Below are 12511 nucleotides of genomic sequence, written 5' to 3'. Positions count from 1 at the left end.
GGGTCTGGGGGTGTTTTGGTTTGTTTTCTCCCTCCCCGTCCCCTTAGAAGATTAAACTGAGACTGTTCTGCCTGATGCCGGAACGGATGTAACCGATCCCGTGTCCTTTGCACGTAGGTCAGTCAGAGGGACAATCCCGCGCTGGATCCCGTTATCCATGGGTTGAAGGGCGTCGTACATCACGGTGAGTAGCCGCTTACGCTTCCGTCTTGCTGGGAAGGGGAAAGGGCTGGAATATCGTCCTTCGGGGAGGGGGTCACCCCCGGAAGGACGCGGTGAGCCCGTACGTTCCTCACGCGCTGATGTTTAAGGGCATTAAAGGCGTTATTTGATTGGTAAAGAGCAGAGTCATTTGTTACCTGAAAATGGGTTGGGGTTAACGGTAAACAATTTGTTTCTTCTCGGTCAGTGCTCTAGACTGCGTAAGTTATCCATCAAAACCTGGTGCGATATATCATTCATATTAGTACTTCGAAAGGCGGCGCAGATGCTTCGCTCCTGCTATCTGTCTTCTGTTTGCTCTAAAAATACTCCTCTCTGAAGTTTCCTATTTGTTTATAAATTATTTGTCTTTCAAATTTAGGGAGCTGATAATGAAACAGAAAATTAACTATCTGTGAAAATTAATTAAACTGTGCAGCAGATGAACATCTTTCTAATGCTGACATAAATATGATCATTTGGCTGTTCTGATGCATATAAACCTATTATCCTTGAACTTATAGCGGGTACTGAAATAAATATTAATATATTTTATATTTTTATAACCAGTTTTTAGTTAGGAATCTTCCTGAAACCTTATCATGGGTAATGCATCATTAGCAATGACATCAAGACGCTTCAGTTCCAAGAGTACTCCTGTCAGGTTTTAATATAATGATTTGTAAAGTTTTAAWAATCTCATTATAATTCAAAAGGTATCTGCTGGAATGGTGTTAGGTGCTGTAATAAATCTCCGTCCCATCTATAGTGCTGTGATAAAACATCTTTGCACCTTTTCAGAGGATTGTCTTTAGACATTAGTTAGAGCTGTAGAGCTTAACAAACATTTTTTTTTCTCTTCAGTGCAAACCTAGAACTAGTTGACAGTGTTAGATTAAAACAAATAGGATTTTGGATTAATTACGGTACTTTCAGAGCCATTTAACATTGCAGCTWGGAACACCAATAAATCCAAAGAAAGTGAAAAATAGGGGTTAAATGATAACATGCCATAAAGTCCTTCGTTTAGAGAATTTTCTATAGGTTTTGCTGTTTATAAATTGCAGTGTTCTGCTGTGAAATAAAAACAACACACTGTGCCGAAAAGCTATGATGTTTTCTGCAAAAATAGGTGTTATTATMTGGCTCCCACTGGGTAACAGAACAGGCTAGCAAAAATAAAGCGAGGACGAGCGGGGCTGCAAGGATTTTTCAGTGGTTGAGTAATTTGACACTGAAGTCAAGCTGCCATTTAACTGGTTCAAAATATTTTTTTAGGTTTGTTTTCCACCTGCYTTCTATTTCGAGACTCTCTACCCCCTGCAAGGTCTGCGGTGTCTTCTCCAACCCGTCCTTTTTTTTTTCTGCTCCCTTTCTTGCTCCTCACTGCCGCAGCTGAAATAGCCGCAAGCGCGTAATCACCCCGGTGCCTAGTAAGATTATCCMGTTCCCCAAAATAATTGTTTGGGGAGGATGTGACACGATCCCGAGGTTGTGATTCCCTGACCATATAATGATTAGKCCGCCTTGGAGCTGCCTACCCACAGCGAAATCTGGGTGGATAAAAGGCGTTTATTTTTRTTTCGCTCACAATGCACAGAAGGCTGCTAGTGTTTCAAGTAAAGGAAATGGCTCGATATATTTCAATAGCTTGTTTCCTTTTAAAAACATTAAGGAAGAAAAAAAGGAAAATCTTGCTTTCCTTCCTGTTTCAAAGAGCCTGATTAAAGGCCTTTTCTACAGCTTTTTTTGGTGAGTTAAATAAGGGAATTTCCTCCTACAAAGTAGTTGTTCAAAGAAATTGTTTCCTTTAGCTTAAATATTGATGGAACATTTCAGTGAAAAATTCTAATATCATTTCTCTTTTTTAATGTTACTGTGTAGGATAATAGTAAAGATGTGAGCTTTTATTGCAGACACCCTCATTTCTTTTCTTGATGTAATTTGCTTGCATCTAGTGTGAGCGCRGTTTTACAGATTTGTCTGAAAAGGCCCTTCCTGCCATCCGTTTGAGTGGGATGCCAAGGGAGYGCGGACTTTTGGCTGAAATTCAGTGGAAAAGTCTTGTGGCTTTTGGACGGTGTGGTCGGGAGGGAGGGAAGGGAGAGGAGCATGTTGCACTAGGGTCAAGCAGGGGCCCGAGAAAAGAAGATGGAGACGGGCAAAATGGAAACCTTAACTCTCTCTGCATTTTGTGGTATTTCCATGCTCACGTTGTTTGTAGATACTCTTCACAGTACAGAGGCACACACCTATAATGTAAAAATCAGGAACGCGTAATGCTGAGATGGCCACGTTGCGCTTAAAGCAGACCGTGTTTGTAAATCCTCTGCTTGCTGGAGAGACCACCRGCCCCTGGACTCCACTCCTCCTGTTTTCCTCATCCCAACGTGCCTACTAAATAACATTTCCTTGTTTTTTTTCTGTCTCTCTCCCTCCAACCTGCAGAGTTTCCTAACTTAGTTAATTCTCAGTTACATATAGGGATGGTATTGATGAGTGGTGATGCAGTTTTTCCTTTTTCTTGCATATCTTTCTATTTTTTCTGAACTTCTATCTTTTTTAAATACTCTTCCGGGGTAAGTGAACAATTTAAATGTCAGAAAGACTTTTTTGTGGCAGGGAAAGCAATTTTTGCTTGAGATTTCGTCAGGGATTTGAATTACTCACTAATTTGATGGAACATAAGTAATTGTGCCCTTCACAGTRTCACCAGCTTAGTAACAATGATAGAGAAACATGTGCATAAAAATCAATACAGGCTTAGTAGCTACTCAGAATTCGCTCTATTTCCTCATCTCCAGGACTAATTTTCTGGAATCTTAATGTTACAGTAAGCTTAATTTTACAAGAGAAACCATCTGAAATTTCTCAGCTGGAAGGAAAACCAGTGGTGTGCCAAACATCCTAACAACGCTGTGGAGCAGCGATGATGCTTTTGGGTTTGCCCCGCATCTTCCTGCCGASCTCTATGTTCACATCGCAGGTCGATGGTCCCAAATCCCAGCACCCGCCCTTGCAGCACATCGTACAGGCGCCTTGTCGTGGCGCCGCAGATTGGCTTCTTCTGCCTCCGCTTTGGTGCCACCGCGAGTACTGGGGAGCTCRGCACCCGAACTAGCCGGTCCTGTCCTGCACGTGCGGAGGAGGCTCCCAGGACTCTGGAAAAAAAGTGTGCCCTTGCGGGAGCCTAAATACCAAGTTAGGCCTTTTACAGCTGATTTGCATTCAAATGGCTATGAAAGCTTTTGTCCCGCCGTATTCTTCGGCAAGATCTCAGAGGAACACCTAGCAAGAGGGAGCTATTGCAGRAAAACATTGCTTTTCCCCACCTCTGCTGTCTGATTGCCCTTTCTAGCACTGTTTTTTATRTAGGCCTCCTAGGGATGGTTTTCCCTTGGTCTTACTAGGTGCCTGAAAGGCATTAAAATAACAGTCCCTTTCCCTGATGCCAGTGTCTGAAATGACGTTCTCTCCCCTGAAGTGGACACCTGGTGTTGGTGACTCTGCRGCATTTTCCCTCTCCCAAATGTGGGTGCATGTGTGCTCCTTGCAGTCCTGGTTTGCCGTGCTGGCAAAGAAATTATCCAAAGGAACAGCAGCCCGCAACAGCCTGGGCTCGTGTAAAATGTTTTGCAGCGACGGCAAGCCCTGATTTACTGCTCTGTCCTGTTCTCTGCGTCTGTCACCAGGAATCTCCACTGATCAGCAGAAAGTTATCAGTAAAGCACAAATAAATTACCACTGCAGAGAAGCTGCTATTAATGTCACAAAAATGGGGCTCTCGTTCCCTTCCTTGTCAAAACCGAGTCTGAAAATCAAAGTGCAGCCAGATCAAAAGCTTCGGTACAAAGTGAATCACTTGCATCTGTTGCTTGTTTGCTAACGTGGAGTGGAGTGAGAGAAACAGCGGAACTTTTGCTTATTCAGAAAGGGAGTTTGGAAAATGTCTTGCCTTTTTTTTCTGCCTTTGTATTATTAAAGAGCCACAGCTTAAGCTCAGCATGGAGCAGAGTCTCCCTAGAGATGGGAGAGGTGTACCAACAAATTGGTGGTGACCACTAGCATGTCAGGGCTGCTGGGGAGATGGTGCCGAAATACAGTGGGAAAAGAGTTGCTCTAGCAGCGAAAAGGATAGAGAATAAATATGTTGCACATCTCTACAGTTGTCCTAGGCAAAAAGGCAGTGAGTAACCTGTTAAAATAAATCAGCACTAAAAAGGAAGCAATCCAGACAGTGTTAGTTACCCTGTGGATCTATCACACCAGAAGGCATAATAACAAGAAAACACCATTAACAGCATGACAGTTTTTTTCTTTTGTTTTTAACTTGAACCATAACACCACCTGACAAGCTGTTTGCTTTCTGCAACACATATCGAGGGGTTGTAGAGAAGAAAGGTGGTGGAGAAGGGGTGAGGGTGAGATGTACCGTCGTGGGACCTTGTCTTTTAAAGTAAAACTTTGAAGAAAGCAAAAGCCCAATTTGGATCAAGGAAGAGCAAGAAAGGGAGAGCAGCACGATGTTAAGCCAAGAATGAAACGTGGAAGAGCATTTTCTTTATTTTTTTTTCCTCGGGGTGATCTGGATATATTCTTTTGTTTTCTGCTCTGTTCTCGTGTTCACAGGCAGAGTAGCAGTGCGAAAGGGGCCAGGACATGATCACTACGGAGCAAAGGGGAGGAGGCGGGAGGTGGGGAATGAAGATGCAAGCAGAGGTGATAAGTTCACACCTTTATATAGGGCAGCTCTGTGCCTAGCTGCCGGGGGTCTGCGATGTTTAAAAGGGTAAGTGATGGATGTGTTAGAAATCTCTGGTCCTTCACTTGGCTCTTCTGCAGAAAGCGGTGCTGGTCGTGGCTAGGTACAGACCAGCAAGCTGACATATAATTAACGTACTGCACAGAAAAGCTTAAGTTAAACTAACAAAAAAAGATGATTGCAAAGGTGAGAACTCCACAGTTAAGAAATGACTGAATTTAGGTAGCTTGTGAATGTGAGCAAAGCTCCTTGGGGGAAGGTGCCGGTGGGTTTGGTGGCTGAGCGCTGAGCAGAGAGGGGTGGTGAGGTCTGCGAASCTGGAGCCGTGCGCTGGCCCCGATGTTTCTGCCGCGCGTCACCCTGCCGGTCCCGTCATCCCAGCTCTTTCGAGGGATCCTCCTTCCCTCCAAACTCCTTGCCTCAATTTATTTTTCCTGTCGCTGGTGCCCGTTCTTTATTTCCTCGGCAGCTCCCCGCGGTTTCCTTGTCCCTCCAGCCTCRTCTCCACACGTTCCTCCACCTCCGGGTAGATTTTACATCCCGGTCCAGAAGGGCAGCAGCCTGCTCTGCCAAGCCCAGCATCAGCACTATTTAAACACTGAAAGCTCACAATTATTTTTTTTACTACTTTATAAAGGATTAAGCCCTCCTTCTTCCCCCACCCAAGTAGAGCCTTTTTCCCCTTAAACTGTTTCAAGAGAGGGAGGGAGAAAAATTGAGCTTGAAAGAGACACCTGGTATGCAAATTTTCAACTCAAATTCTTCTCKCTTGGAAAACTTGCCTTTCTTCTCTTTCCTCCTGCTCTTTGTACCACTCGCTGGTTGTYTCAGATTAAATTAGACTGCAGACTCCCCGCGTAAGGACCGTGTTATTATCTCATTCCCTTCCTCCGCACCATGCAGTGCTTTCTGTGCCCTTGCAGCGCCTTACATCGCTCAGCAGAGGCTCCGGTCTTAAAAAAAAATAAATAAATAAAATGAGAGTAATAATTACACAACGAATGACCTGAATTACACTGCATACAGAGGACTGTCAAAAACCACTCTTCATGCTGGATTTACACAGCAAGTACTCATTTGAACATCTTTTTAGTTAAAATAACATATAATATTTGTAATTGCATCTTTAAAATCACTACAGTGAATCTGATTCCTCTCTGGTGTGCAGCCTGCTTTATCTGGGAAGTTCTGGCTCAGCGGCTGTGCGGCATGGTATCCTTTTGATTATTTTTGCGTGTTTGTTTTTAAATATTTGAATGCAGAAGCTTTAGAGTGACTTGGCTCATTGTGAAAACAAAATTGGCAGTAACATTGTTTAACAAATTTGGGAGACTTTCAAAGCTCTTCATATTGGTATTGCAGATTTCAGTTATTCAAAGTGTAGCTGGGTAGCGTTTCCACCTATCAGGCATTGCACATACGTTAATTTTGGAAATAAGCTCATTTTAAGATACTGTTTTCAATCCAGCCAAGTTCCTCTTTTCCTGCAGAAAAGCATGATGAAAGTCCCAAAAMATTTCATGAGATATAAATGGACTTGGCATCTAGTTATTTTCTTGTGATCTCTAGTCCAAGCTTCTGGTAGATTTGAGAAGGGTTTTGATCACAGATAGTTGTGATGCTGTTTACCTGCATATCTCAAGAACCCTCTTACCCTCCAGTGATAGGGATAAAATACAGTGCTATCTTTATTCAGCATGTTACCATAATTTATTTTTAGCAAATCGGTCCTTGAAGTTGAACATTCAACTGATACTGACCATTATTATAAGGTAGCTGATAATAAGGAATTGAAAAAAATAAAGATAATTTTTTTGTCTGAGAGGCAAGTCGAATTTTGGAAGCTGTTGAAAGATACTTGTTCATCCAGTACTGTCTTAAGTAGTTTAGTCTTACATTTTTATGTTCTGTTTCTACACCTCAGTTTGCAAAAGGGAGTTTGCATATGCCATAGAAATAGATGTTTCCTACAGTATTAGTCTAAAAATAGAGAATGTAATGCAAGTTTTCATGTTGGCTTGCAGATAAACATGGAACTAGAACATGCTGTTTGCTCATGTGTTTTCCTTCCAATTTCCCCAATAACCTTTCACAATGCTATTATAGAAGAAAGATCAAGTGATGGACATGACTGTTGCAACAGAAGGTCAAATGTGTTACCAACTGGCTATGTTAATTCTCTTTTTTGTGACTGTAAGAGTCACAAATACTATATTGTCCTTTTATGCTGAAGAACGGTCAGTAGTTCAAATATCACATTTGTTTTTTTTAATTGTCAACAACGAATTGGTGCTTCTTGTTAATTTTGTGTTTGAAAATCGTTAGAGCGAATGTTTTTTACAGACCTTGGTGCTTTAAACAAAGAAGCATGTTTAGTCAGTAAAACTGGCCGTGCTGCAYTGGTGATGCACTTCAGTGGACGTTCAGGTGCCTCCTTTGTGCWTTGCCTGGATGCGGTGGCCACAGAAACAGGTTTCTTGACGCTTTCTCAGAAGAACGCTTTCTGCTTCGACGGTCTGTCGGTAGCTCCAATCTCTGTGGCTCCGATTTTGTGCTTGCTTGTTTTTCTGCTCGGGCACACGTCCGTATTGTGGTACGGGAAAGGGAGCTGGACAAGGAGCAGCAGGAGGGACCACAGATGTGGGGCACTGGTAGGCGGCACAGGGGCTAGTAAGTGGCTCCTGGGGCAGCTTGGAGTATTCGCTGGGGCAGTTCACAGCTGTCTGCAGGCGCGCACACGTTTTCACTGGTGCACTTCATTGCTTTTCTGTTGTCTCCCAGTTGTCTTCGCAGGACCTGTCAGCARAGTAGTGTCTTGTTATTTGTTTTAATTCTCCCGACGCGGTGGATTGCGTAGTTCCCAGCGCTGCCCAGGCGTTGTTTCTCCCCGCTCCTCACCCTGCTGTGTCTGTTCTCAGTCTTCTGGACACAACCAGGCCAGTGCCAGGCATGAGAACGAGCTGGCCCTAGAAAACAGGGAGGAAAGGYTGCGTGGTTTTTGCCAGCCTTGTTCTTTCCCATATAATAGGGATTACATCTCTATATACATATACGTATGCRTATATAAACATATATATCTAGCATATTCAGTGAATGCTGTCACCTAGCTTGTAAATGGTTCTAACAGATTTACCAAGAATAATAAGCAATTTTTACTTAAGATCAAAATTTTAAAAGTAATTATGTGACTTTAAAGTCCCCTTTTCAGAAGCAGCTCAAGCTCTCAGGAGCACAACCTCTTTGCATTTACTGTTTCTATATGATCTTGAAGGAGATGGGAGGTAGACTCCTGAATATTTAAGCCACTTTGTGTTTAAGCTTCACATAAAGATCCGTTTGACACTTCAGTTTCTAAAACTCTGTGCCATGCATCTAGATGGAAGTGATACAAATGAATGAACTGTTTTCAGAACTACTAGGTTATTAAAGCGTAATCAATTGATTATCATCTATTTTAATAGTCATTTTAATCCAATTATATGTATTTTTTATTTTAATCTTTGAAATTCATTAATGAAAACTTACAACATTGCTTGTAGCCATGAAAAATTAGATAGGGTACACCCTGCCCTACTTAAACTGTATATTAGCAAAGCTACTTTTTTCTCAAGAAATATTCTCTTTCAAAGCCAACTATGACTTTCCAAACGCTTAGGAAAAAAACCCTCCGTAATTGATAACTGAAATTTAATCATAGTCGGATACTTCCAGTTCACATTCAGATAAGGTATTTCTCTGTCTAAATAAGCTTCCCTTGGTTGATTATTCATATTGTAGTTCAAAATGTTTAAAAATGAAAGACAGAGTTGGATGAAATGTAGACTACTTAATACAGTGTGTATTTAATATAAAAGTCATGCATTATTCATTTTTGCAATTTGAATAACTTTGAATTTAGCATCCCTGTTCTTCATCTTTTCCTTTGATGAACAATTAATTATTAAAATATAATATTGTCAGCATATGGCATAAAAATCCTTGAAAGTATAAAATGGGCTTTGCTCTCCTGTCATCCTTTGATAAAGGGGTACAGGGATACTCCRTGCTCCAGGTTTTTCATGGAATGGGTTTGTCCAACATCTTGAGTGTTTTTGTAGTTCTGAGTAAAAGGTTATAGTAGTTAAAAATTGTTTAACTGTTAATTGTAACTGAAGTGTTATTTTTTAAATTTCTCAATTAGCATGGATATAAGGGGAAAGCACTTTTAGAAATGTGCATATGTCTCCCATCAATTCCATTTATAGTCGTTGGCTGTTAATAAGAGGAGATCTGTTTGCATGTTCAAATGCCCTTTCAGATTCATAACAATATACTGTGTGCATGATAAAAGGGGACAGTTTCTTAAGCAGAAAAGTTATGTCTTTTTGTTGTGAAGAAGTATATGTGCTGAATTTCAAAATCAAGCCCCGTAAATGTGTTTGCAGTTTTTCTAACCAATTTTTCCTGTATAAAAATAAGCCAATTGGTTTTAAACAGGATATCAAATTAAATACAACCTTTTGCTGTGATTATGCTTTCTTGATTAGAATCTCTTTGAACTTTGGCCAATCGTGTATTTTACCATTTAACACGTAAGCCCTTCTTTTTTTTAAACCAAAGGTGTGTTAAGAAAAAGAAAATATATGTTTTATTTTTTGTTTCCTTCCTTGTTGGGGATGGAGAAATGGTTGATACTTGCTTGCATAAGGCAGAAACAAATGGTAAATGAAGAGATTGCAGTGTTCTGTTACAATATATACTTCAACTTTAATAGAATTATTCATGTTTTGGAAAATGAAGCTACGAGCTCATTGCCCACTGCTGGCATTATGCAGAAGGACAGAAGGTGTCTGAAGTGCCTCCTACATTTGCACCTTGCTGCAGCAGGAAAAAAATGCCTGTGATTAGCAGAGTGCTGCTCAGAGRTATAGACAAACCTCCTGGTTTGGTTGAGACTTCTAGAAAACTGTGGGATGCTGGGAAGGCGAATTCTGCAGATGACCTTTTTCCACTCTCTCCTGCCTTGCTGGAGCGCGTGTCYATTGCCAGCTGCCCTGCTCCCCTGTCTGGCTGCAGGGGAAAGGATTTGCTTAGCAGCTTGGATGATATGGAAGAAGCAGCATTCCCGCTATCCTAAATTTATGTGAGGCACAAAGAATGTAGGAGGTGAGGAATGGAGATGTATGGGAGAGCCTCGCTGGTCAGCATGCCCTTGGGCAGGGAGCACCCTGGCACAAGCTGAGAGGGAGCTGCCACCTGGGAGCCAACATACACTGCAAACGATAAATGCTCGGGGGCGGCAGGGAAGCTGTTTGTTGTCTTGCCTGCAGCTCTTTATTTCTTTCATTTATTTATTTATGTTCACAAAGTTAAAGATTAYCGACACTGTTACTGAAGCTAAATGCTGCCAGTGCTTGGCTTTGCATTTCAGGTTGGCCAAGAAGACAGAGTTCCTCCCCAAAACGTTGGACCCCAGCAAGGAACTTCTTGTTGGTGCCTCTTGGACTGGAGAGAAGAGGCAGTGGGTTTTACCGAGGAGACGGGTGCCGTTCCTGGTGCCCTCGACTGGCAGCAGCGAGCGGGCCCCAGCTCTGTCCTGCGGGAGCTCGGCGAACGCCCGCTGCCATGAAGCTGAAGAACCATCCAACGAGCACTGAAACCGCTCCAAGCAGTGTTGTTTCCACACTAGTGCAAACCGATGGGGTAACAAGGGCATTTCGCACCTGCACACCCCCTCTGTAGGAGCCTACGCGTTGGGTGTAGGATTGACTAGCGTTCTGGCTGCTCTTTTAATAATCAACACAGCACCTTGTACAGAGCTTTCCTGATAGGGTGTCTTCATATTTCCATATAKATATATATATATATATTTATATATATCATAAAATATGTTGTTGCCATTACACGTTGTTAGGCTGCCTATCAATGTGACGTCTGTTTTAAAGACACATTAAAAAAAATTTTTTTTTTAAGTGTGATTTTGGTTGTCAATCTTCCCTGCAGAGAAGGAGACCTTTCTGGATCCCTTTGTGCTGAGAGACCTTCTGCCAACGTCGCTGGGGAGTTACTACCGCTACGCAGGCTCCCTGACAACTCCCCCCTGCAGCGAGATCGTCGAGTGGATAGTTTTTCGGAAGCCCGTTCCTATTTCTTACCATCAGGTGTGTTGCTTTCTTAGTGAAGTTCATCTCTTGCTTTGCCCTCGTAAGGCAGTGTTCTCAAAAACCATCGTCGTAATGTTGAGAACAAAAAAGTTTGTGTTGACAAAAAAGGAAGCGTCTGGGATTTTTTTTTTCTCAAGTAATATTGTTTCTGAACGTGAGCCATCGGTCTTAAAAAGACTGTACAACATGAAACCCCGTTTCCTTTCAGTGATTTATTTGGTATTGTTTGTATTAAGATTAAATTAGGCTGTGGTATAAATATTTGCACGGAATTCCTTTTTATTCTTTTTAATTGAAACTTTCTTTTGAAAGTAAAGTAAGTGATTTCAGTTCTGCTCAGATTTAGTAATTTGAACTAATTACATTAGAAAAGACRTGTTTCCATTAATTCTCCATGCTTAACTGTTTTTGTAACACAGTAAAGCTGCCATTATATGCTTAGAGAGCTGGTACACAAATCTTTAAAATTAGCACGTAGCAGCTTTTAATGCAAATAGAGACAATGCCTGAGATTTGTCTGGAGAAGAATGCTCCCAATAAAGTAATRGATAGATGTAGTCAGATGTTTACCAGTTAAGTGCATTTTTGACATTTTCAGATTGTCATCTTTAGAAAGTCATACCACTGATGTTAGTCTTTCCTTTTATTTGTTTGGCTTGAGCTGTCAAAAACAGACTTCTAAAATAAACTAATTCTGTAAAACTTAGRTAATTAGTTCACTAGATGGTGTTGGAGAAAGCGAAAAGGCATCAAATAGTCAGTGATCATCTCTTAGCTGTTAATTTTATTAAAAATAGTGCATAGTACCACAACTGAGGATCAGCRCCATGAAGAATTAATTCCTGAATAAATRAAAAATCAGTTCCTGCTCTGATCTGCTATGGCATGTGGCACTGAGCTGGTGAAATCATGTTCTGCTTAGGAAATATTGCAAAATACAACGACTGGCCTCAGTGCTGCGGGTGGGATGACCGGCGGATGCTGCTGCTGCTGCTGCTCAAAGATTTTGAAACGGGGCAAGGGGGTTGCTGTGCTCCCGGACCAGTCCTTTTTTTCCCCTGCTTTGCAGATGTTTGCGTTGTTTTGCCTTTTTCGCCAAAGCGTGACGTGGTTACGCCGGTGGGCTGGTGGKCAGCGAGAGCCCTTTCCCTAGACGCGTTTCCGCAGCGCGGGCTCTAGCACGGCTGGTTCACGCCGTGTCTTCGTGCAGGTGACGGTACTGGCCTAAGCAGGAGACTTTGCACGTGTCCTGGTTGAATCGGATCCCTTGTGTTTTTCAGACTGTTTCTCCGATTGTCAAGATCATTTTGAATTCTGCCCTTGCCCACAGTATATTGCAATCCCTTCAGGCTTTTCACTGTCTACAAATCAATAAGTGTACTGTTAAGTAGTTTATTATCACTGG

At 41.9% G+C, this 12511-nt stretch overlaps 1 protein-coding gene across 1 annotated transcript in view; it reads left to right on the top strand.

Annotated features, from left to right (window-relative positions):
- PTPRG (protein tyrosine phosphatase receptor type G) overlaps positions 1-12511 on the top strand; it is a 342342-nt gene that overhangs the window by 229911 nt on the left and 99920 nt on the right. Inside the window, exons 7-8 of the mRNA XM_085300014.1 lie at positions 118-184; positions 10946-11103. Coding sequence (XP_085156140.1) covers positions 118-184; positions 10946-11103 — 225 coding nt within the window. The remainder of the gene's footprint in view (positions 1-117; positions 185-10945; positions 11104-12511) is intronic.

This window comes from Rhea americana, unplaced genomic scaffold (genome assembly GCF_003343005.1).
Source record: "Rhea americana isolate MKP2758 unplaced genomic scaffold, rheAme1 scaffold_16, whole genome shotgun sequence".
Lineage (NCBI taxonomy): Eukaryota > Metazoa > Chordata > Aves > Rheiformes > Rheidae > Rhea > Rhea americana.
This window is presented reverse-complemented; position numbering and strand designations above follow the sequence as displayed.